Raw genomic sequence first — 23107 nt, forward strand, 5'->3', positions numbered from 1 at the left:
GGGATATTCATTCTGCTAGTTTGCTTTTCACCTTATTCCTCACCTCACCCAACAAATTCCTCACAACATCTTGGGGAAACTGAGGCAGCCCAGCAAAGTAACTCCGAGGGAAGGCTTGGCTAGGAGTGATTTATCTACACCATCAACTTTTTCTTTGTCCACCACCACAAATCAGTAATCCCAGCTGTTATTTGGGAATCCCCAGGCTTTCTGGCTGCCTGTATGCTGTGACCATCTCAGGAGGGATGGATACCTGGAGGCACGCCAGGCGAGTTAATGCTACATCTGGATGCTCTCTCCTGGGGTTTTCCACAGCATCCCAGCTCTGCTAATACACTACATCCAGGAAAACAAATGCCTTTTCCTTCAAATTCCTCTCCTCCTCAGGAGGCAGAAGAACATTTTTGACAGTCAACCCTCCTGAACAGCTTCATGCCGGTAGGAAGAGAGATGCCACAGACACCAAGATCAGAAACCAGACTGCTAAGTTCAGAGCACTCAGGAACAGCCCTCTTTTCTCTTGCCTACTTGGCTCCTTTACTCCCTGCTGTCACACTCCTGATCCTGCAAAAACTTTTGGAAACTGGAGCAAATGGTTGGTGGTGTGATGTCAGCTGTCTCATTGTCTTTTGTGGGGAGGGTGAGTAAGGAAGGTTTTCACTTTTATCCTTCTCTAACACTTGAAATAGCAGTTTAGCATATCTGAGCCATCTGACAAGAGGCCACCTTCTCTTTTCCACCTTTCATGGATCTGCACGCTATAGAGAACGTCTCACCCAATGTTTGCAGAAGCTGCCCTAACACTTCACACACTGTCTGCAGGTGGGACCCTGTCATACACTACCCCCTCTGCAGATCTATGATTACACAATTGAAGCAACAGACAACGAAAAGGGAGTGGTTTGACTCACTGATAATAAAATCCCCCCCTAAGATATGTCGAAAGCAAACCCGTAACACAGAATATCTCCACTCTGGAATGTTGCATGTTCTCCAGGAGAGATACAGCAAGACTGAACTCAACAGACTACATTTCTCAGGGACTTCTAGCAGTCTCCTCCAGAGTAATCCACTGACTCCTGGGATATCCATGGTCTGCCAGTGGAAACCAATGACCTCAGGCACATGAGCGAATCCACATATGGAGTCAGACTCGTGGTAAACATCCTATAGCGTGAGGTACTCAGAGGGTACAGCACGGTCCCCACCACCTCCGGCAGGAAGCCAGGCGGGAGAGACCGGACCAAGCTGGAGAGGAAACAAAGGGCTGTAACTGCTTCACCCTACAAAGCTGTGCAGAAAGGAAGGAAGAGATGTGTGCAAGAGTCACCCTGTGCAAAGCAGCAGCTGGTCTGGCATCCTTTTGGAATAAGCTTTTGTCTCTCATGCAGAGCAGAGCTGTAGACCAGGCTGGAGGGCTTCCACCTATGGTATCATGGAATGGTTTGGGTTGGAAGGGACATTTAAAGGCCATTTTAGTCCAACCCCCTTCTCCCTGCCATGGGCAGGGACACCTCCCACTAGACCAGGTTACTCAGAGCCCCATCCAACCTGGTCTTGAACACTTCCAGGAAGGGCACTCCACATCTTCCCTGGGCAACATCTTCCAGTGCCTTGCAATCCTCACAATGAAGAATTTCTTCCTAATACTTAATCTAAAATTACTCTCTTTCAGCTTGAAGCCATTCCCCCTTGTCCTGTTTCTCCATGCCTTGTCCAAAGTCCCTGTACAGTTCTTCTGGAGGTCTTTCAGGCACTGGAAGAGGCTCTAAGGTCTCCCTGGAACCTTCTACAGGCTGAACAACCTCAACTCCCAATCTGTCTCCTTAGTAGAGGTGCTCCAGTCTCTGATCATCTCTGTGACCTCCTCTGGGCTTGCTACAACAGGTCCATGTCCTTCCTGTGCTGAAGACCCCAGATCTGGATGCAGTCATCCAGATGGTATCTCACCAGAGTGGAGTAAAGGCACAGAATCACCTCCCTTGACCCACTGACCTTGCTGACAACAACTCTCAGGCATCTGCTACTTGTCTCAACTTCTACAGGGTTGGAAAAGACACTCCCAAAGCAAAGCAGGCAGCTGGATTCCCATTGTACTGACCAGACTGGCATTTGCACCATCACTCCAGAGACCAGGAAGCTCTTGGGCACAGCCCTGCAGCCTTTGTCCCTGGAAAAGTGGGCAGAAGGAACCAAGCAGACACTCCTGGAGGCCAACACCAGCCACCCTCTCCCAGGGCAGTCAGAGCAGGTCAGGAGGAGATGCTGGGTCTCCTCGGCTGTGCTGAGCTGGGCTGGCCCCAGCTCATTGTGCTTGGAGAAGGCGTCGAGGGCAGCTGACCTTACGTAACCGGAGAACAAAGCGGCTAAATAAAAACTGGAGCTGGGAACGGGCTGCGGAAGTGGGACACGGCTTTCCTGACTAATCAACCAGCATCTGAAGGAAACCGAACTCAATGGCAGGGAAACAACTGCATAAACACATCCCGAGGGAAGAAAGGGAGAGAGAGGAAGCGTGGGGAAGACCATGGGGGCACTGGCCCCTTCCACCTCCATTCCTGCCCTTACTGCTTGGCTAGCAGAGCCTGAAGTGCCAAGACAGAGCACAGCAGGAAATCTGCCACGAGCTCAAGGATTTCAAAGGGTGACCTTGCCTGTTTACCTGCAAAGCCACCAACTGCACATGTGGAAGGGCCTCTGGGACAGGAGAGGATTGGGGCTGGGATAGCTCAGCAGCTCTCCTCCCACTGCCAGCGTTAATGGCAACTCAGTTTGAAGTGGATGAAGGGAATGGAGAGATTTAACCCTGGGGAGAAGTGCTGGAACCCTGCAGCCCCCACTCTAATGGGGCAACAGCATCTGTCCTACTGCCAATACTGCACTGTCTGAATCACAGCACCCTAGGGAACCATCCCATGTATCTCAGTGACTCCAGAAAGGGGTACACCATCTCTTTGGTGCCAGTAGCTCATGATTTTTGCCTGGGAAGGGCAGAGTTTTGGCTCACTTGCTCTCATCACCTGGGACCATGCTCAGACATGGGGATTTCCATTGGCCACTGTCCTGATCCAAAAAGCCTTCCCTTCAAGCAATCCTCTGGTAAAAGGAGTATTTTTCAAGAGCCTCTGATTCTCCAGGCATAATCCAGGAAGGTCCTGGCCCAGCTGTGACCCTTAATTTCCCTGGGGGAACTCCCCAGCAGCCCATCTATTCTCAGCCTTGGGTGGTAAAAGCCAGACAGGACCGGGGCCATGATAAACGTCCAAGGCCAACGAACCAGCTTCTTTTTCCCTCCCCAAAAACATCTGCCTTTGGTTAAACGCCAATGACCTACAAAGCTCAGCCCCAAATAAATTCTTAAGGAACATTTTTCTGGTGCATTTTAGGAAAGAGGAAACTAGGTGAGGAAGCCAGAGCCCACTAGGACCTGTGTGGGGGCAAGTTGTCCCACCTTGGGACAATGGGAGCTCTGGCTACAGCAGATCTACTCCAGGAGGGGAGAGCCAGACTCTTTTTAAAGGTTACACTTAAGTAAGTGAAGCCAAGCTGCTCTTCCAGATAGCTAACAGGGGCCACGGCAGCCGTTAGGATCCACGCCATCCAGCCTGCTATTTTTAGATCATCCAGAAGGAAGGAAACCTCAGACAACCATCAGTGTGAGCTGAACTGCAGCTCCTCAGTTGCTGGGCCAGCACTGCAGGACCGCTCCACCCAGGCAGTCTCATTTCTGACAGTGGGAGGATGGATGAGACTTGCAGAGGGCTTGGGGAGGTCACCAGCTCTGCAGCCCTCACCTCTCCATTGCAGAGACAAAGCTGCCAGCAGGAAACAGGTAGATCTGCAAAAAAAAAATCCCACCCTGAGCAGCCCAAGACCTGAGCTAGTTGCTGGTGCAGACATTTATAAAACCAGGGAGGGGCAAGTGATCTAAGATCTTCAGAGAAAACAAAGCCTGGGGATGGGAAAGCAAAGCCTCTCTCTCTGGTGGTGATTTTGCAAGGCCCTGTGGCTGCATCCTGCACAGGGAGAGGCAGCCTTGGCTCAGTGCTCGGGTTGCAATCCAAAGCTCACATGAAACGTGCTTTTGGCTGGGACGACCTGGCCTGGGGAGTACAACAGGGAGGCCCTTAAATAGCAGCAGAGGAGGAGAAGGAGCAGCCAAGCAACTGTAAAGCATGAACCACAGACAAGGGAAGGTGAAAAAAAATTCCCCATGTGCTGGGATAATTAATGAAAGGTTGTTTTTTTTTTTAATCTCCCAAGTCCCCAGAAAACAGGATCGTCCCTCTTCATCTCTCTCCTGAGGTTTTGCCAGACACTCAGGGCAGCATAACAGCTCCTAGCCAATGTGGGCAGCCTGGCACAGGGATCCCTCTGCAGATCTATGGACGTTTTGGAGATCTGGGATTGCAGCCAGCATCTCATCCTGCACTTATTTTAGGGCTCTGAGGGCTTTTACAAGGAGAAAAGAAGCTGGAACCCAAGGTCCCATAAAACATAGAAGCACAATGACATCTCTCCACACTGGCCTCTGGAGCATCCTGCTGCTAAACTGAGCCCTAAATCCCCAAAACATGAACTAGGGGAAAGAACAGTAAAAATAAAATCAGCACCCTGGTCTGTGCCATGGCAGACTCGACCCCCAGACTGTGCCGGGTGGGGATAAAGACATTGATTATTACTGTAAAAGAAGCTTCTCCTTTTGCCTGAGCAAACCTGACTGGTGCCATGGAACATGGAGAGAGCCCAGGAGGGGGGAGGCACGGAGCTGTGGCACAGGGGCACTCACTGGAGGAGCTCAGCTGGCCAGCCCTGGCTGGGACATGAAGCTCCACTGGGCCAGGTCGCACTTCAGAGCCATCAGAGGGACCGTGACCCTCCTCAGTCTGTCCTGCTGGGGAAGAAGCAATCTCAGCCAGCAATTCCAGGTCCTTCAGGATAACCTGTGGAGAGAGGGATGGTGCAGCGTGAGCTTTCCTTTCCAAATCCACATAGAGAGGGTTAGGTGGGAAGCAAATACCAAATCCCAGAACACTGAGAAAGATATAGTAAAAGAGGGCTACCTACAAAACTCCAAGTGGAAATTTCAAATGCTTGCAGAGGAGTGGGGCAGGAAAGACAAAAGAGAAAACCACTGGTCTGCTCTGAGAGTCCCAAGGAAGCATATGAAATTAAACCAAATTCACACAACCAGGAATAGAGCTCGCTTTCCCTTGTTGCACTTAGTGCAAGTCTGGGTTTTGTGTTCCCTTCACAGCCACAGATTTGGGACAATCCCACCAAGAGAACAGGGATGTTCTGGGGGCACACACCAGACAGCTCTCCTCTGCAAGGCAGCATCCAGGGAAGGCTCAGCTCAGGATGTCAAGAGAGAGCTGCCATTTGGATTTCATAGCTCTTTCTTTCCAGAAGTCACCAAATTGGTCTATATATAGCATTTCTGGAGAAGTTATTACTGGGTGGGATTTTTTTTCCATCCTCAACCCTTCTCAAGTCTCAGGCTATTTTGGGTCTCCCTTCAGTCAAACGTCCTTGGGTCGAGATTTTTCATCAGCTGTCCCCGATGCTCAAGTGCAGCAGGGTTGTGCAGAGCAAAAACGCTGCCAAAAAGGGTCGACTGCCACGTCTTTACTCCTCAATATCTGGCAGAGCACATCCCAACCACCCTTTGCCCACTACCACAGCATCCCAGGCTTTCCCTGTATTCTCACAATGCATCATTCTGAAGAGCTGCAATTATACGGGAGTTTTGGTTTCTGAGCTAACATAGAAAACCCCTCCCCCTGGAAAAACAAAAAGCCAATTATGTATTTTTTTATCATGCTAGAAAACACGACCCCTGAAAATCAGAAAGAGGAGCTTGTGGGCTTTTCTTTTGCACAGATATCTTCGGCTGAGTGCATTTGGGGGGCTTTTTTTTTTTGTAATTAAGGCTGATTTTCAAGCCCCCAGCAGGCTCAGAGCAGGCAGTGTGGGGCCTAGGCTTGCATGGTGTAGAGACAGTGGTAAGGAAGCAGCCTGCACCAGGCACCACAAGGCTCCAGCACGCTTGGGAAGACCCTGTGCCTATAAACATGATTAAGTCTCAACCTACAGCTCCCAATGGCAGGAAAAAAAAGACAACAACTTATACTGCTGTCCCTGAAGAATACGGCACACTGCAACGCTGTCAAGGCTGGGAGCTCACTGCCAGCGTGCAAGGACCCTGCCATCACCAGTCTTCATCCTCATCCAGCGAGAGGGGTCTGTGGTCTCTGGCAGAGGGAAGACCTTGGTCCCCCCTCCCTGCCTGAATTTCAAGCATCTGTGGCTCACAGAGAGTGATGCTGGCTGTGTTTTGTTTCAAGTGGAGGATGTGCCTGAGCAGAGCTCAGGCTGCCTGGTCTCCTGAAGCGCTATGTAGATTCTCCAGTGGCTAATCATGTGACTCAGCTGAACTTGCAGCCTTTGAACAGGCACCAGCTTGGGTCTCAGGCTCTCACAATGGGGAAATAACACCCGTAAAGGTTTCCAAGTCATGTTGGCTGAAACTGGCAAAGGGACTCAGGGCTTGGCTACGAGGGCTGGCAGTCAGGCAAGAGCCAGGACTCATTCATTTTGACAAACATAACAGTCAGGAGCTGAAGCCATGGGTGGTTGATGTACAGCATGACCTAGCCACTCATGACTTCCTTCCCACTGCACTCACTGCTGCCCTGGTGCCCCCACCCAGCCACATCACCCAGCTTAGTTTACACCAGCAGCTCCCATGGCTTGAGGAAACATGACCAAGTCCCTAGGCTAGGCAAAAAGCAACTCTGCTGCCTCCCAAAGCTTTCAGAGTCATGACTTGAGGTCAGATCCTTAATCCAGCCTCTGAGAGCTGTGTGATCAGCCCCATCTCTGAGATACTGCTTGGCCTCAGGATGCTGTGGCCAGAGTAGCCAGGGCAGCAGTGACTAGCACCACTGGAGGGTATGCACGGATCTCTCAAGCTTTGGAGAGGTTAAGGGGTATCCCTCCTGTGTAGGTTACATGCAGGAGGTAGAAAAAGCAGCATAGGCTGAATTTTTCAACTGAAAAACATGGAGGAAGTAACAAGCAGGAGGGATTGGTACATGAGCACTGGGAGGAAGAGCAGGCAGCTGCCAAGACCTGGGGTTTTCCAGCCGTGGGAAAGAGGCAGGAAGCTCCAGCTCCCGCTGCTTCTTCCCCGCATGCTCCGGAGAGGGTTCCCAGCTGGGGACAGAGGAAAGGCAGGAGTGCTTGGTATGCACTGCACATCCCTGTGCTAAGCAAAGCTGGAGCTGGCGGCTGGCTTTGTGCGAGCCAGGAGGCTGTAAGAAAGCAATATCCTGCCATTGCCATGGCAACGACTGGCTGCGCCAGGAGTGAGCTGGTCCCATCCGTCAGGAACCCAGGGCTGGACCTGACAGCGCTGGAGCATGAGGGCCAGAGCCCTGCCCAGATGCCAGGTGAAGGTATGATCCTGACAGCCAGCCTGGTGCATCAACCCCCAAAGGTGTTTTCCTGATCCCGAGGGGATTTCTGGGAATGTTTCCCAGTGGTGATGAGATGTAGGACAGTGTGCCCTGCTCTGGGCAAATGTGTGCCTGGTTAGTGTAAATAGGAAGAAGCAAGAAAAGCAGCATCATGATGGATGGGGAGACCTGTCCAGTGTCTCAAGCCATTTCCAGCATAGGGATGAAGAGCAGCATGGAAGAGGACGAGCTCTGGGTGGCCGGGGAATGAGAAGCAGGTTTTCAGACAGTTATAAATAAGCAACTATTTCTCCTCTCTGAGAATAGGCAAGATTTCCCCCTGCATTGCCTCCAGAGCATGGATTTTGAGGGCAAACACAACTGTCAGCTTCTCCAGATCTAGGTCAGGTTAATTTGCCACTTGTTCTGGTTGAGCGGAGCCGAGAGCAGCTCTGCTGGCAGCGGCACGGGGAAGGCAGCCCCGGATGGGATGCGCCGCCCTGTGTGAGCAAAGCCTTGGTGCTCCTGGAAGAGGGGGTGGATTTTCCTCTTGTCAGGACACTGGGCTGGCCCCAGCCCAAGGCAGAGGAAGGGGAGGTGACCCCAAGTGTGCTGCAGACCCCTGGGAGTGAGACTTAGCATCCCACAGCACATGATGACTACCAGGACACCAGAGCAGGCTGCAGCAGCAGCTCCTGGGACACGTGCCGTGGCAAGGATGTGGAGTGGCTTTTCAAGGTGTTGTCCTTGCTGGTATTTACAGATAAGCTGGGAAAAAAAAGAAATAAATTAAAATGCCTGTATGCAGCAGGGAGATGCTCCTGGGTGGCCTTGGATGTCTTATTGGACATCTAATATTCCCTGGGCAATGAAATGGGGCACTCAACATCAGGTTATTCTTGTCAAGGAGAAGACAAGAATTTAGCTAAAGCAAGATACTACCAAGACAGAAAACAACATTAAGGGAAGCAAAGCACTTCAAAGGGGCCCAAGAATCTGGGAGGCTGGGGAACACCCCATGGCATTTCCAGGATGGGCAACGCAGGTGGTGGAGAGACACAGTGGGAACAAGCAAAAGCTAAGGATGCTGCTGGGTGCTTCTTCCTTCTCCACAACACAAATGCAGCCCCATTCGTTTTATATTTTTTCTCCTTCCCATGCTTTTAGCTGTCACCAGGGAAGGAGGTGAGCATGGGCAGGCAGTCCTGGAGCCAGGAGTGGCCAGGAGCAAGGCTGGCTGAGCCCCAGACACACACAGTGTGAAAAGCAAACTTGCATCCTCCCTGCCTCCACCAGCTTTAAAGACAGAGAAAGAAAAGAAAACCAACCATTAATCTTCCCACACCAATTTAACCAAACCTCTTTTCAGGTCCCTGACACAGCAACCCTCTGATCTTGTCTACTTTTTTTGCCTTCCCAGGAGAGGATGGGGAGCAGAGGGAAGGCAGAAGGCCTGAGGGCTTTTCCTCTCCTCCCCAGGGTAAATCCTGCCAGGTCACGCTAACACATGCTCACAGCACCAGCAAATACAGCTGGCAGTGGGGGAAGGCACTTGGTAATAGAGCTACAGCCATCCCAAAATAAGCTGGAACATGAAAACTCCCTGCCCACCCTCCTGCTTTTGTAAACCGTTCGCTGTCCCTGCTGCTGGGGGTGCGAGGGCCAGGCCTGCAGCGCCCAACACTGTCACAGCTCAGAGTACCTCTTTAAATCTGTTTAATTAGCACATAGGGATCTTAACATGCCACCTGATACCAGTCAGGGCAGGATGCCAAGGAGGTATTTCACAGAATCCCAGAATATGCTGAGTTGGAAGAAACCCACAAGGTTCATTGAGTCATGGAATCCTTAAGGTTGAAAAAAGAAATCTAAGATCACTGAGTCAAACCATGATGCTCACAAAACCAGGCCATGTCCAAGTGCCACAAGTGCTAGTTCTTCATGCATTGAAGGGCAGGGAAGGAGGCAACACAGGTCCAGCTGGTGGGATGGGGCTGCAGGCCATGCTACAAGAGGCTGGATCCCTGCAAACCCTTTGAATTCAACACCCACTGTCCCAGAGCTTATGACAGGAAAAGGGTTTGCTTTTATTTGCTGTCTCCCACCCACCACCTCCCTCTGCACACAGGGAACCAGGCACCCAAAGCCCAATTCACCAAATCTTGCATCCTACACCTCCATCCCACCCTAGACCCTCTCCGAGTCAGCTCCCCAAGACAGAGATTGCCTGTCCTCCACGGCAAACAGGTTTTCTGTGGTTTTAGTCTGCTCCATAACTTCACCTATGCTACAAGCACCACCTCAAGATTGCCAGTTTACCCCAGTTGTTCATTGTATGTATAAACTGCATATGCATATGTATGCATAAGTTAGGAAATTGTGGTCTGAAACTGGGGCTGAGCCAAGAAGCTCCCAATGGATCATACTCCCCACAAAGAAACTTCTTATTTCTGCAGGATGCAGCACACAGATTATTGTTCAACCAGGTGGCCTTGAGTTCTCTGGGAAAGCATCACCCCACTTCTGCTTACAGGCTGCCTCCACTTATGGCAAACCAGGCTAACCACATTTTCTACTATCCAATTGTAATTATACAGATTTCTCTATGCCCCATTTCAGTTCCAAACTCTCAGGGTAACTTCCCCCTTGAAAACCAGTCACCTCCTTGCTTCAGCACCTCATAGCCTTGAGTCTCCCTCTGGAGAAGCTTTACCAACAAAAAAGTTTAAATAAAGCCAGGCATACATTATTACAGTTCTCCTCTTTGCAGTCTTTAGCTTACACCCTCTGCCTTGCATCAGGTCTCAATATTTAGGCTGTGGCAGATGAAAGGTCAGGAGCTGGAGGACAATGGCTTTAAACCCAACAGAGCAAAGCTCCAAACCAAGCCACACTAAGACAGCTACTTGCTTTGGCACAAGCCTTTGTTCAGCTTCACTGTACTGGGATTGGTGCAATAGGAGAAGTTTGCCAGGGCTCAGTGTGACAGCAGAGCTCAGAGCAGGGCAGAGACCTGGCTTTGAAACCTCGCAGTGCTGCAGCAGGACACTGCAGCAGGACATGCAAAGGAAAGAGATGACTATCAGTATACCACCACCCCAGGGTTTTCTTTTCTTCTAGTTTAATACTGGAAGCCTAAGAGAGGGCAGAACGTTTCAGCTTCTTGTGGGAAGTTGGCTTGAGGGTCATGCAGAGGTTCAAATACATCATAGAATCACACAATGGTTTGGGTTGGAAAGGATCTTTAAAGATCATCTGGTTCTAACCCCCTGCACTGGCAGCGATACCTTCTGCTAGACAGGGTTGCTCAGAGCCCCATCCAATCTGAACATTTCCATTGATGGGGCAGCCACAGCTTCTCTGGGCAACCAGTGCCAGTGTCTCACCCTCCTCACGTGGAAGAATTTCTTCTTAGTAACTCATCTAAACCTGTCCTCCAAAGTCAGTGGCAGCCCAGGCTCAGTTCTCTCGCTCTAGAGAAGGTCATCAACTCTTGGGGAGATTTTGAAGGAAACACTTCTGTACTCAAAGCCTTGCACAGCCACTGCATAATGAGCAGGTTTTCACCTTAGCAGAGTTGAGGAAGAGTATATCCTGCTTCACATCAGACACCAGCTCCACCTTATGCGTCATTCTTGCATGACTCAGACAAAAGTCCCAGCACAACTTTCAACTCCCAACAAGATTGAGGGAAGCAGATAAGCAAACAGGAACATGTTCAGCCATAAAGAAACCACTCAATTTTGGAGCCGGAAAAAGGAAAACAAAGCCAAGAAAGAAACCGAGTGGCGTCACTGCTTCATGGTTTTCTCAGAGATGCCTCAGCTCCTGTTGTGTTCACTTCAGCTCAGTGCCTGGGTCCACTCAAAATACAGGGAAATGAAAGACCATATCCAAAGCTGCCTTTGCACCATGAACTTGCAAGAAGGAAGCAATTTGAAGAATATGTTTTCTTTTCAGCAGTGGTGCCTTTAGCCTGCAGGTGGAAAGGTCCCACTCACAGCTCCCAAACAGCATTTCCTAACTTTTCATTTTTTCTAACATCAGTTTTTCAACCAGGGCAGCAAGACTCTTATGGATGAACCGAGCAGACTGTGTAGAAAAACCGTCTCCCAGCGGGATCCGGTTACATCTTGTAAGGAAGTTTTCAAGCACATCAAATTTTAAGCAGGGCTTTTATAGACTGCCTTCAAAACCAGGTCTCAAAGGCAGGACGGAACACTCTGTCGGGGAAGCACAGGAAACAGCATGAGGTGACGCAGTGCAGCAGCACAGCATCTGACAGCCAGGAATCCTGGATCCTGACTTGTCTACATATCAAAGGGAACTGCCTGCTTCAGCTTTGCTCCAACTTCTCTGTGATGCCTTTGTGAATCTTAACTAGATCTCTTGACCATTTCTTTGCTAGCACAGGAGAATTGGGTAGGAAGGGGAATAGGCGAGATGGCAGAGATGACTCAGGACACCGCAGATGCATCATGAGATACTGGTCTCTGTTCAGCACAGTGGAGGTGGTGCAACACCCTGTGCTACTTGAACAACAAAAACAGGCATGAGAACTTAAGGGGCATGAACCTGGCTCCATCCAGTGTGAGTCGTTCTTTGCTTTGGGCTTGATTATTTATGGCAAGTGCAGAGACTGAGAACAGCTCAGCAAGACAAGACCTTAAAAATCAGACGCCTGAGTATAGTCTTTCAGCCTGATGCAGACTAGCACTGACTCCCCAAAGCCAGATTGTCCTTTGGTGATGAGCTGGTGACAAACAACTGCTCCAGGGCATATCAGCAGAGTGACAGGTAGCCTCCAAACTGTTTAAAAGGACCAGGGGAAATCCAGGCACTTCAGAAGGATGTTCAACCTTGTTGGGAATAAAGATCATACCAACACTGCTGCCCAGCAAGTTCCCTTGGGGAGAGCAGAATCACAGGACAAAGAGCACAAAAATGCTCTGAAGATGTGTGTACATCTCATGCTACATCACACAATGCACACCCCTATGTGGAAAGAGGAGGGAGATGCTGCCTCATCAGAGCTGATGTTTAGTTCACATAGGCCCTCATGCTGACCAGGTGATCCCCAGGCCATCGTCCAGGAACTTCTGGGGGGTGACAATCTGCAGGTGATGTGGGACAATATGACTGTGCACACAAATATTGCACTGGCTAAGCAAGCATCCCACATCCCCTTTCCTAACAGGCACTGACATAGTAGGTTAGTTAGCTCAGAGTGTCCTCATCATTCCCAAAAATGTCCAGCTCAAAACCCCCTTACTACTTCAGTCATTTCTATTTCCTCTGCAGAAAGCAGCAAATCTGGTTGACAGCCAGCTAAGTGGTGGTGTTTAATGGACTGACTCGTCTATGGATTTCCTTAAAAAAAAAAAGCCACCTCCAAACATTTAAATAAATAGAAGCCAGGATTAAATAAATCAGCTTAAAATTACTTTTGAGCCATTCCCAGTTATGTCACATGGAGGAAACGCATCACCAGGGTCCTTTCTTCACTGTTTTTTTCAAATATTAATAAGCAGTGTAATTGCAACATGACTCACTGAGATCTCCTGCCAAGCTGGAGAGACTATCTGCAAGATGCAGGCTTTCTAGAGTGTTGCAAAGGCAGATGTGTGCTTGGGGACTCTTTTGGAAAGGTCTGCACTGTAAGCAGCAGGGGATGGAAAATGGCCAGGCAGTTGCTTGCCTTTGCAAGTCATTCCCTCGCTTGCTCATTCCCTTCCCTTCTCTCTTAACGACCCCCTCGCACATGGGAATTATTGCAGGATTGGGGTTTGGTGCTCTGAGCATGTCAGGCATAGCATAGCCTGTGATTTTTATTCCATGAGGAAGGTCTGCGATGAGAAACCAGCCAGGATCATTTGTAGTTCCAGGCAAGAGGATCCAGCTGATGGTGGAAGTTCTACCAGCGCCTGGGCCAGCTGTGGGCCATGATGCTGGCCTCCCACCCAAGCACTAAAATGCTCCAGGGAACACCTCAGAGAGGGTAAGACAACAATGACACCAGCACTGAGATGACTGGAACCAGAGAAGAGGGGAGAAGAAGCAAGATAAGGAAACAAGAAAATGGTGCAGCACCTTGGGAGATGAGAGATAAAGAGCAGCAGCACAGTAAGCTGGCTCAGTTTGCTGCCTGATTATCTTTGCTCACTTCCAAGCTGAGTGGTTCTCAGCCAACCTGATGCCACTGGGTATCTACTGCAGCCCTGCCAGGCAATGCTGCTGTTACCCTCCAAACAGTGGGTGCTGATTAAATGCTTCATGAAGATGGATTTGGCAGCATCAGCTTGGACAAAATCCCCCTTGCATCTTTACATACGTTGTTGCAAGGCACCTGAATCCCACTCAGTAAGGATCTTACCATGATCCAGTCCCATGAGTGAAGCCCTATCTGCCTTTCCAGGCAGGCAAAAAGGATTCTTAGGAGCTGGCTTTGAAGGATCAACTCGCAGAGATGGAGAGTTGTTTATGCATCAGAGTACCACCAAGACAGCGGGATTTTCAGCTTGGCAAGTACCTGCAGGCTCTGCATCGGGTCTTCTTCAGTTTGGCCAACAAGGTAAAACCCCTCAACACTGGCCAAAGCCTCACAAAATACCTCAGCTCCATCACAAACCCCAAAGCCCAGCTAGATGTTGAGACAGTAAGCTTCCTGGATTTTTGAAGCACCTACCTCATCCGACTCATCTGAGAGGGTCCGCAGCAAGATGGGGAAGAGGCTGTCCGTGTGTCGGAACATCTGGAAGCAGAAGGAAGGGTGGCATCAGTCCTACAGGCCTGGTCATGCCCAGCCACAGGACACTTGTCCTGAGGGGGGCTGCCAAGAGCTTCATCAGCGTTTTCCATCTGAGCTGGAGAGCTCTTCTTCCTCAAGCTATGGGATATCTAGCAGCCAAAGCCGCCTCAGAAAAGGGAAGTGGACACACATTTGCAAAACTACCAAGACAATTATAACTTGCACTGCTGTCACGGCAGTGGAACAGGCTGGGAGCTGACAAGCCCAGTTGAATACTGAGTCCCCAGCTTACCTTGCGAGGAGTCTTGATGTACAAGTGGTAAAGCCATTTTAGGACTGCAATTCTGGTCATCATCCCAATGGATGTATCACTAAGGTGGTAGTCCAGCACCTGAACTATTCCATCCAGGTTCAGGGTCACCTGTATCCTCTCACAGCTGCATGGAAAGAAGAGAGGCTGGTTCAGAGCTGTAACATCCAACCCATTCTTCCCATGGTGGGGAAGTCTACTACACTCCCCTCACTAGATCAGGTTGCTAGTCCAGACAGGCCTTCGACACTTCCAGAAATGGACCACCCATAACTTCTCTGCAAAACCTACGCCAGTGCCTCACCATCCTGAGTAGAGTTTCCTCCTAACATCTAATCTAAATCTCTCCTAGTTCAAAACTGCTCCCCTTTGTCCCATCACTGTCTACCTATGTAAATAGCCACTCTCCTTCTTTATAAAGCTTTGGAAGCAACAGAAATCTTTGGTGCTTTAAGGGTTACCACTTTTCCCAAAACAGCTGATACTTATGCATGGGAAGGCATCACTTTAAATGAAAACAGTAGCATGGCTGTGTGAGAAACTGGTTCACAGTGCAGTTGCCAAATTTGGGGTTCAAAGATTAGAGATCCATAAAATGCACTCAGAATCCACGTCAAGGTTGACCAGCTCAAACAATTTCAGAGAACATCAACCCATGTGTACTCGAACTCCAAACTGATGAAGGCATCCACGATCCTGCTGATCTGTGTTGAGAACTTGCAGATGGTGCCTCTGGGATGCAGCTCTCTGCTACAACCCTGCCTTGAGATGTTCATCTTGCTTCTCAATAGATCAGGATAACCCTTCATCATAAACAAGAGCTGAAAGGAAGTAACTCCCTCAGTTCACCAGGATATTGTCTCTGTTAGAAATTGACAGCTGGGGCAGACTCGCAGCTCTTGGTCCCCCAGTTTTTCTCCCAGATAGCTGGGACCTGCATTGGGACAGGTGAGCCCAACACAGAAGTTGGAGATTCAGCATTTTTACATCCTGATTGTGATCCTGAAATCTACCTGATGGTTTTCCACCTCTTTGACGGCAAGAATATGGGGAGTATCTATCACAGGAGACTCATTTAAGGAGAGATGATGGTTAGAACCAAGATGACTGGAGAAGACCACCAAGAAGAGACTGCACTCAAGAGCCATGTCATGCCTCTCATACCCAAGCTACTGAATTATTCAAGGCTGGACCAGGCTCTTGCCGATTTTTCTAGCGTGCACAGTGCTGCTGTGCATCTTGTTTGATAAGAAATCCTAAGGGGCAGATTTCTCACGGTATAATTTGCAAGTAGAGCTGTGGCTTAATAGGATTTGATCTTCCCTAGGACACACGTTGTAAGGGCGAGACGAGGAGGCTTCAGCCCCTCAGAGGCCTGCGGGGATCTGACTGCTTGATCTGCCTCACGTAACAGATGCTAGGGGCTGCAAATTGCATTTCACTTTGATGTTGAAAACAACAGCCGAGGGCCAAATGCTCAGACACACGAAACTGAGGGGAAGGAGGGATCCAGAGCATGAGAGTTTGGAGCGATGTCCACGGGAGCAGCATTCCAGTAAATTTAAGACAGGCTGAATGAACACTGTATTTGGTTTTCCTACAAAACCTTTTCCCATGACAGCTGCATAGCCCACCATGTTCCCAGTACAGGGATTCAGATGGAGGAAGAGAATGAGACCTTGACCTGGTAACACCTCCATGCCAAATATACACACTGCCTGCACACGACAGAGAAAAAGAAACCTCAGGGTAATGCATGTTTTCAGAGGCCAAAAGGACAGCACAGAGAACTGGCGCCTGAAGCTGGGCAGTTTGGAGGTGGCTTTGATGCTGTCACATCCCACCAGCTTCATGCTGCTGTGAGGTAAGCGGGCAGGGAGCAGGGTGCCATGGGTTGCCACAGCACTGTTGTCTGCTGATGCTGGACTTCCAACAGCACAGTAGAAACTTGCTTCTACAGGCAATTTCTAATCTGGTTTGTGCCAAAATCATTTGTGAATACCCCTTTTCCATCTCTGCTTGTGATGCAGTACCTAGGTAGAGCCTGGGTGGCTCAAGCCAAAAACCACCTGAGTGGACCCCAGGAGGTGGCTGGGAGCACTGGAGTGACCTGGCCCCAGGCAGCCCCCAGGCACACTGTGTACCACTGCCCTGTGGCTCCACTGGGCTCAGCTCCCACTAGGAGAGACTGCAGCTGGGAAAAGCTTCTCCCGGGCTACCCTCTGCTCACAGCTGCTGAGATAAACCTTTTAGGGGGGCTGCTGGTGGAGAAGCAGATACTTTATTCAGCACAAAACCCAGGCACCACCATGAAAGGTGAGAGGTCTAATGAACATTGAAAAAATGCCTGATGAACGTGGGAAATTGGGCTAAAAACCTCTCACCAATCCTCTGGGATAGAGTGGCACCAGACTACCATGGGCTATCCCTGTTCCAGGGGTTATGGCAGCAGCTGAGCGCTGCTGCAGCTCCAGAGCCGGGCTCACAGCTCAGCCTGGCTCTCCCTAATCCCCAGCAGGAGGGGGCGGGGGCAGCAGTAATGGCATTGCGTTAATGTGATCCTCCGGGCTTGCCACGCCGGCTCCCAGCGCCGGCATCTGTGGCAGGGCAGATGTCAGATGCAATCACTTCCATCTAACCCACTACCCCAGATTCTCCTGCGGAGCATGAGCGTGGCCCTGGCACCGCCCCCGCTGTTTGCCTGTGACAGTGAGAACATGTTTTTAGGGCAAACTGAGCAATGACGGGGGCTGTGCCAGGCTCTTACCTCTGGATACTGGGAGTCTTTGCTCAAGCTCAGTGGTGGGGCAGAAGACCCATCCCCCAGCACATCCCCCACCTCAGAAAGTACTCTCCAGCACGGGAACTGACCTTACTTTCCCACTACATTCAATCCACAGTAATGTTCTTCATTCCATGACCTTATCGACCCATTTTCTCACTTCTCCCTGTTCTTCAAGGGCTTCTGCCATCTCTCTCCTCAGCAGTCACCTTTTTTCTGCCAATGCCTGAGCTGTCATCTTTCTCCTGGCCTCCTGCCTGGCCCAGCTGCTTTCCTGACCCCATTTTCAGACAAACTTAAGGTCCAAGCCAGGCTCTAGCCTTTAGGCAAGCCCAGCAAAATGGCCTTGCCAAGGGTGGAAATATCCAGGTTCTTTCATTGTGGCCCAAGTCACAAGGGCAGCTCCCATACAGGCTGGCAGCTGTGCTGCTCAACAGGCTCAAGCCAGCGGCCAGGAGGTAAATAGCTCCTCTCTGCTATTGGTCCCACACACTGTCACTTTCTTGTCCTTCATCGCTCTCACTTCAGTGCTCCTGGCTTCCTTCTGCTTACTGCATTTCCAAGATCTACCAGGGAAGCGATGAGGCCAAGGTCTAGGCAGAGGCATCAAGTCCAACAAGCTGTAGCTCACTGTGACAAGGGCTGGGGCAGTGTGCCTGAGGTTCTCCTCCAGCTCACCCACCCAAGCATAAAGTGGGAGCAGCAAAGGGAAGCCATCTCCTCACTCCAGGCTGGAGAGAAGGATCAGGAAGAGCCACCCTGGACCTAAAAGCTGTGTAAGACAAGCTGCTGGAGAATGGGATTCCAAGGCAGGCTTGGTGCCTTAGCTCAAAGCAAACCATCATGCTGCCTTCAGCCAACCACCCCCTGGGTGCTGCAGAGCATCCAACACCATTCCTATCCTCCACCAAAGTATTCCTGCCTCCATGAGCTCCCCAGCAGCACCTTCAAGGTGCATCAGGCTCCGGGCATGGGCAGTTTCCAGCGTGAGACAAGCAGTAGCTATTTTAGCTTTGTAGTAAGCACTAACTACCACATTCAAAAGGCCGGTTTAAATGCAGGCTTGGGAAGTTCAGCCACGTGGCAGCCACTTGCCCTTTCTGCAGAGCAACACACAACTTTACATGTCCATGTGTTGCTGACCACCACCTAAGGCATGAAGCCTTCCTTGCATCAAGAAGTACCACAAAGACTCTTGGAGATTTCATGTCCCTTATCTAGTTGGTGAAGGACTGTGATCCCATCAGCCTTGTCCCATCACGGAGACAACCTAACACTGACTACTGTGCCCAACCCTCTGCCCAGGAGCACCATCAGGAAGTCGTCTCAAACTGTCCAAGTCTTGTTTTGAAACATCAATGCAGTTACAAGAGCCTAAAAATCCCTTTCCAGCTGTTTTGGTCCACTGACGCAGGACAGACATCTGGATCTTCTCCTGTGGCAGCTCAGACCGACGGAAGGAAGCCCGGGCTCTGCTCCAGCAGCCATGCTTCCACCTCCCCTTCCTGATCCAGGCTCACACCAACTAAAACAACAGCAGCATGCTCAGCCAGGCCATGAGAAGGATCCAGTGCCTTTGAAACTGGATCCACTTCCAGTGACAGTTTTTGCAGAAGCTAGAAGCGCGGGGGCCATCTGGATGGGGAACCCCAAAACCCCTCCAGCCCTGCACAGCCAGGCTCTCCCAGCAGCCAATTCTGTCTTGGCACAGACATGATCTCCATTTCCTAGTGGATGCCACCAGGATACTCCCTCCAAGTAAAGCTGGCAAATACTTGGGAAGCATTTTGGAGCACGTTGTAGGAGCAAGGGCGTCGCATGTGTCAGTTTGTGGCCACAGGAATGTGCCCAGCATCCGTGTATTGAGCATTCAGGCCTTGTCATCTTCTTGGATGGCATCTTCCCAGAACATGGCCCTCTGCAGACACCAGGCCATGATCTCCTCTGCCCCCATTGACCAAGGTCCTCCCTTCCCTGCTGCTGCAGCACTGGCCCTCTGCAGCCAGCTGGGGAGGGCAGGGGAAGGGGGCGTGAGAGCTGCATGCTTGGCGCTCGGCCACGCTCCATCACTTACTCGCTGGGGGAAGTGGGGGGGGACTGGGGGAATGAACAAAAACAGAAGCAAAGAATGACTTCATCTTAAAAGGCAGCTGCAACTTCCTCTGTTTGCAGGCTTTCCAGCTTTTCCCAGCAACGCGCTGGCTTCCTGCGGTCCTGCCTTGACACCCAGTGGGCACTCAGCGTGCCGGCAGCTGCCACTCCCCGGTGTGAATTACGGCTGTAATGGCCACGGGTGCCAGCTCCCGCCTTCCTCCAGCTCCAGCGCCAAGCCAGACAGCCTGAGTGATGGATGGAGCACCAGGCAGATGTCCAGGGCTCCCATCAGCTATGGACAGCCCTCCTCCCAATCCCATGTCAGTCCCCCACAGTAGGTGCCTCGGTGAAAATGTTTCAGGTCCCAACACTGGAAAAGGAGAGGTCACATAGGTCAGGTAAAGCCTGGAGTTTCCTGTTGAAAAGGGCTGAGGAGGGCTCTGCAAAACCAGGTCTCTTAGAGATATGGTCTTGCCTTCTCTCCTGGATGGTTTTCCCTAGTGCTTGAGTTGCTGGCAGAACATTTCAGCTCAAGCAGCTGTTATCCTTCCAGCTCTCAGTGACACTGGGACAAGTCATCCCAGCTCTCATTGCTTCTGTCCCTCTTCAATTTTGACTCCCTCTCTCCCTCACTTGCAAGATCTTCAGCACAGAGCCATGGCCATCACTTTTCCTCCTGACTCAATGCCTCTTCTTTTTCTTTCCCCACCCGGTTCCCCATTTCAGCCCTATGGGCATCCACTTCTGCACTTGCTAAACTTCAAGGGTTGAGCAGGGTCAGGACACAGCAACCACAAAAAAGCCAGGGAAAATCATTTAACTGCCATAAACCAACATTTAGGTGCAAATGAAATGACTTGTAGTTCAAAGAGAGAAAAAAATTAAGGGCATCATTAAGACCAAGGAGTAGCTGGGCTGTGCAGAAATGCAAAAAAGGAACAGAGAGTACAGACCATCAACCTGAAAAGCTGACGCCTGCACTGCTCTGGGATGTATTGTGATGGGCATCACGCTGGTAGGATGCAGCTAAAGGAAGGCATCCTATTTTGGGGATCACAACAACAAATAAAAATAAGCATCAGCATAATGAAGTGCTGGAAATCACTACCTCTGAGTAAAGAAACTGCAGACAGCAGGAGGAAAGGAAAGCTATTAGAACAGATGGACTTGTCCCCCAATTCAGATAGCTGGAAGAAAGGTATTTGTAGGAGAGATCATGCTGGGCACAGAACTGGTGCAGGGTTGACAAATGCCACAAAAGGCTGGCAGGAGGCCAAGACCTGTGCAGCCCTAGGTCCAGCCCCATAGACCTGTGCAGTGGGAGGCTGCCAAAACAGCAGCATGGAACAGGGTCAGTCTCTTCAGGGAAGAAACACCTCAGTTCATAATAAAGTCAAGACATTTTGGTGCAAATACATCAGAGAAAAGCAGTCAGCTCCTGGAGCATCCCCAGTCATCCACCCTATTGGGACCCAAGATACCTCAGCTGCCTCCCAGCCCAGCATCTGTCAGTCACTGTCTGTACTCTGAGAAGCCTTTCCTTCTCAAGCCCCTCTGAAGTAACAAACAGACCCTACCTGGTTGCTGTGAAGACACCACTGTTGCTGGAGTCACCAGATGCATCCAGAGAACCTGGAAACAGAAAAATAGGAAACAGTGGGGTGATGAAGAAGGTAAACAGCAGGACTGGGAGGTTCGAGAGCTGCATGACCTTCTGCAAAGACATAACCAGTCATTGTCTGAGGGGTCCAGGGACCCAAGAGATCCCTTCTGCCTGCAGTGAGCATTTTACACTCCTTGTCAAGCCCTTCTCTGCTGCCAGACAAGCTAGCATAGAACTGCATTTACCCAGCAAAATGCAGATGGGAACAGCTTCAGACCTCTGCCCCAAACTAGGTCCCCTCCTCTGTAACAGAAAGCCAGACACATCATGCTGATGGTTTCAACCAGACTCAAAGAAGAAGCTCAGAACTGCAGAGCTGCCTTTGACTCTCTTGATTTCAATACCGAAATACACCACATCTACAGTAAAGGTAGAATCCAACTCAGGACATCTCCACTTGGCCATAGCCTGACTCTCTGTTGAAGCCAGGTGACTCTAACATCTTTCCTTCCTCTGCTCTGTGCTAAAACTGGGTCTTACAAGCACGGTGACAAAGCACAAGATGAACTTGACTCTTTGTGCCCCCTTGTGCCAACACCCTCTACTTACACAAGCAACATCACCACATCAGCACACCCAAGGAACAGAGCTGCGTATTCTCACAGAATTCTCCAGTTTTATCCAATCCTGACTGCTTCAAGCTGCAATCTGACACCAGAGGGGCTGAGAATAAAACAATTAAGCTTTCTGTTGATATTTTAAAGCTCTTCTGTGATAGATTTTAATACAAGAAGGTATTTTTGGGAAAATAAGGAATAATAGGGTTTTTGCTGCTGTGCTATGGCAGTAAATTTTTCTGCTTTATCTCTTCTAGTAAAAAAACCTGTATAGAGTCAGGTAATGAAAGATTTTTCACCTTCATTGAAGACTAAGATGCTTAATTAGACTGATACTTTGAGGTGCCTGGGTCCACGTTATGGATAGAAACCAAAATAAAAAAATAAAAGTAGGGAAAAGAAGGTTGCATTGGCCGGGAATCGAACCCGGGCCTCCCGCGTGGCAGGCGAGAATTCTACCACTGAACCACCAATGCTGCTCTATGCGCTGCCCCCGCGCCTGCGGCCTGCTCCTGCCACCCCAACCGCTGCCCGCGCCCCCACTGCCACCCACCCGCCCCTGCTGCCACCCACACCCTGCCCCGGCAGCTCCCCCGCAGCTCCCCACTGCCCCGCCTTCCACCACTGCTGTCAGACAGGGAAATCCCTCAGTCTCAATCTCATCCTCCTGCTCCCTCTCACGGCAGGATTTTCCAAAAGCTACTGGTGGGCGTGTTACAGGAGAGCACTGGGCTGAAAAAGCAGCTGTAGAAGAACTCAAATGAACCCTTGTGATTTAAATATTAACACATATTTCACACACCTGGACAACAAAGATGTGTTGTGCCAGAAGAAATGTTTAGTTGTGCCAGGATAACAGCATCCAAGGGATGTTGGAGGGCTAACACCACTTCTGTTCCCAAGCATTGATTCATGGTGACCACTTAGTTTCTTTTCACTTCAACCCTCCTTCAGGTCTCCCATCTCACTTGCAAACTTCCCTCTTTTATGTTCTGGAAATTTTAGGACTGGGACAATACCTGCCAGATGAACTGGACAGTACCACGAATCTGGAAAGGATCCAAAATTCTCCACTTTTCTGTTTTCTACCCTTCCTCACCACACACATCCTCCACAAACGCACTGATGCTCTCCCAGAACTAACACAGCTCTCTGAGCTCTTCTTTGGGTGATGATGCCTGTCCCCAAACTAGAAATTATCTTTTTCAGGTCAACTTCATGACTAAATTGAAGGGGAACATGGTGAGAGGATGGGATGTTCACCAGGGCACACAGCAATGCAGCACCACTCAGGCTCCAGGTCAGAGCAATGACCCTTTCACACAGCCTGCAACAAGTGTGTCTGTCTCAGCAAAGGATCATCTGTGCAACAGGTCTCCAAATAAAGCACAGAGGTCCCATGTACTCTGAGCTGCTACAGGACACCAAACCAACTCAAGAACTTATCTTGAGAACATTCCCTTGACCTTCCTTACACCTCTACTGGCCCAGAC

At 50.2% G+C, this 23107-nt stretch overlaps 1 protein-coding gene and 1 non-coding gene across 2 annotated transcripts in view; both read right to left on the bottom strand.

The window, feature by feature from the left end:
• The window catches only part of VAC14 (VAC14 component of PIKFYVE complex), a 58795-nt gene that overhangs the window by 26269 nt on the left and 9419 nt on the right, over positions 1 to 23107 (bottom strand). The window contains exons 10-13 of the mRNA XM_063410634.1: positions 20972 to 21026; positions 14501 to 14645; positions 14146 to 14211; positions 4790 to 4943 (exon numbers count right to left, since the gene is read on the bottom strand). Of these exons, the coding sequence (XP_063266704.1) occupies positions 4790 to 4943; positions 14146 to 14211; positions 14501 to 14645; positions 20972 to 21026 (420 nt within the window). The remainder of the gene's footprint in view (positions 1 to 4789; positions 4944 to 14145; positions 14212 to 14500; positions 14646 to 20971; positions 21027 to 23107) is intronic.
• Positions 22020 to 22090, bottom strand: TRNAG-GCC (transfer RNA glycine (anticodon GCC)). The gene has a single exon. It is a non-coding gene; the product is annotated as a tRNA-Gly (tRNA).

The sequence above is a fragment of the Prinia subflava genome, chromosome 13 (assembly GCF_021018805.1).
Source record: "Prinia subflava isolate CZ2003 ecotype Zambia chromosome 13, Cam_Psub_1.2, whole genome shotgun sequence".
NCBI lineage: Eukaryota > Metazoa > Chordata > Aves > Passeriformes > Cisticolidae > Prinia > Prinia subflava.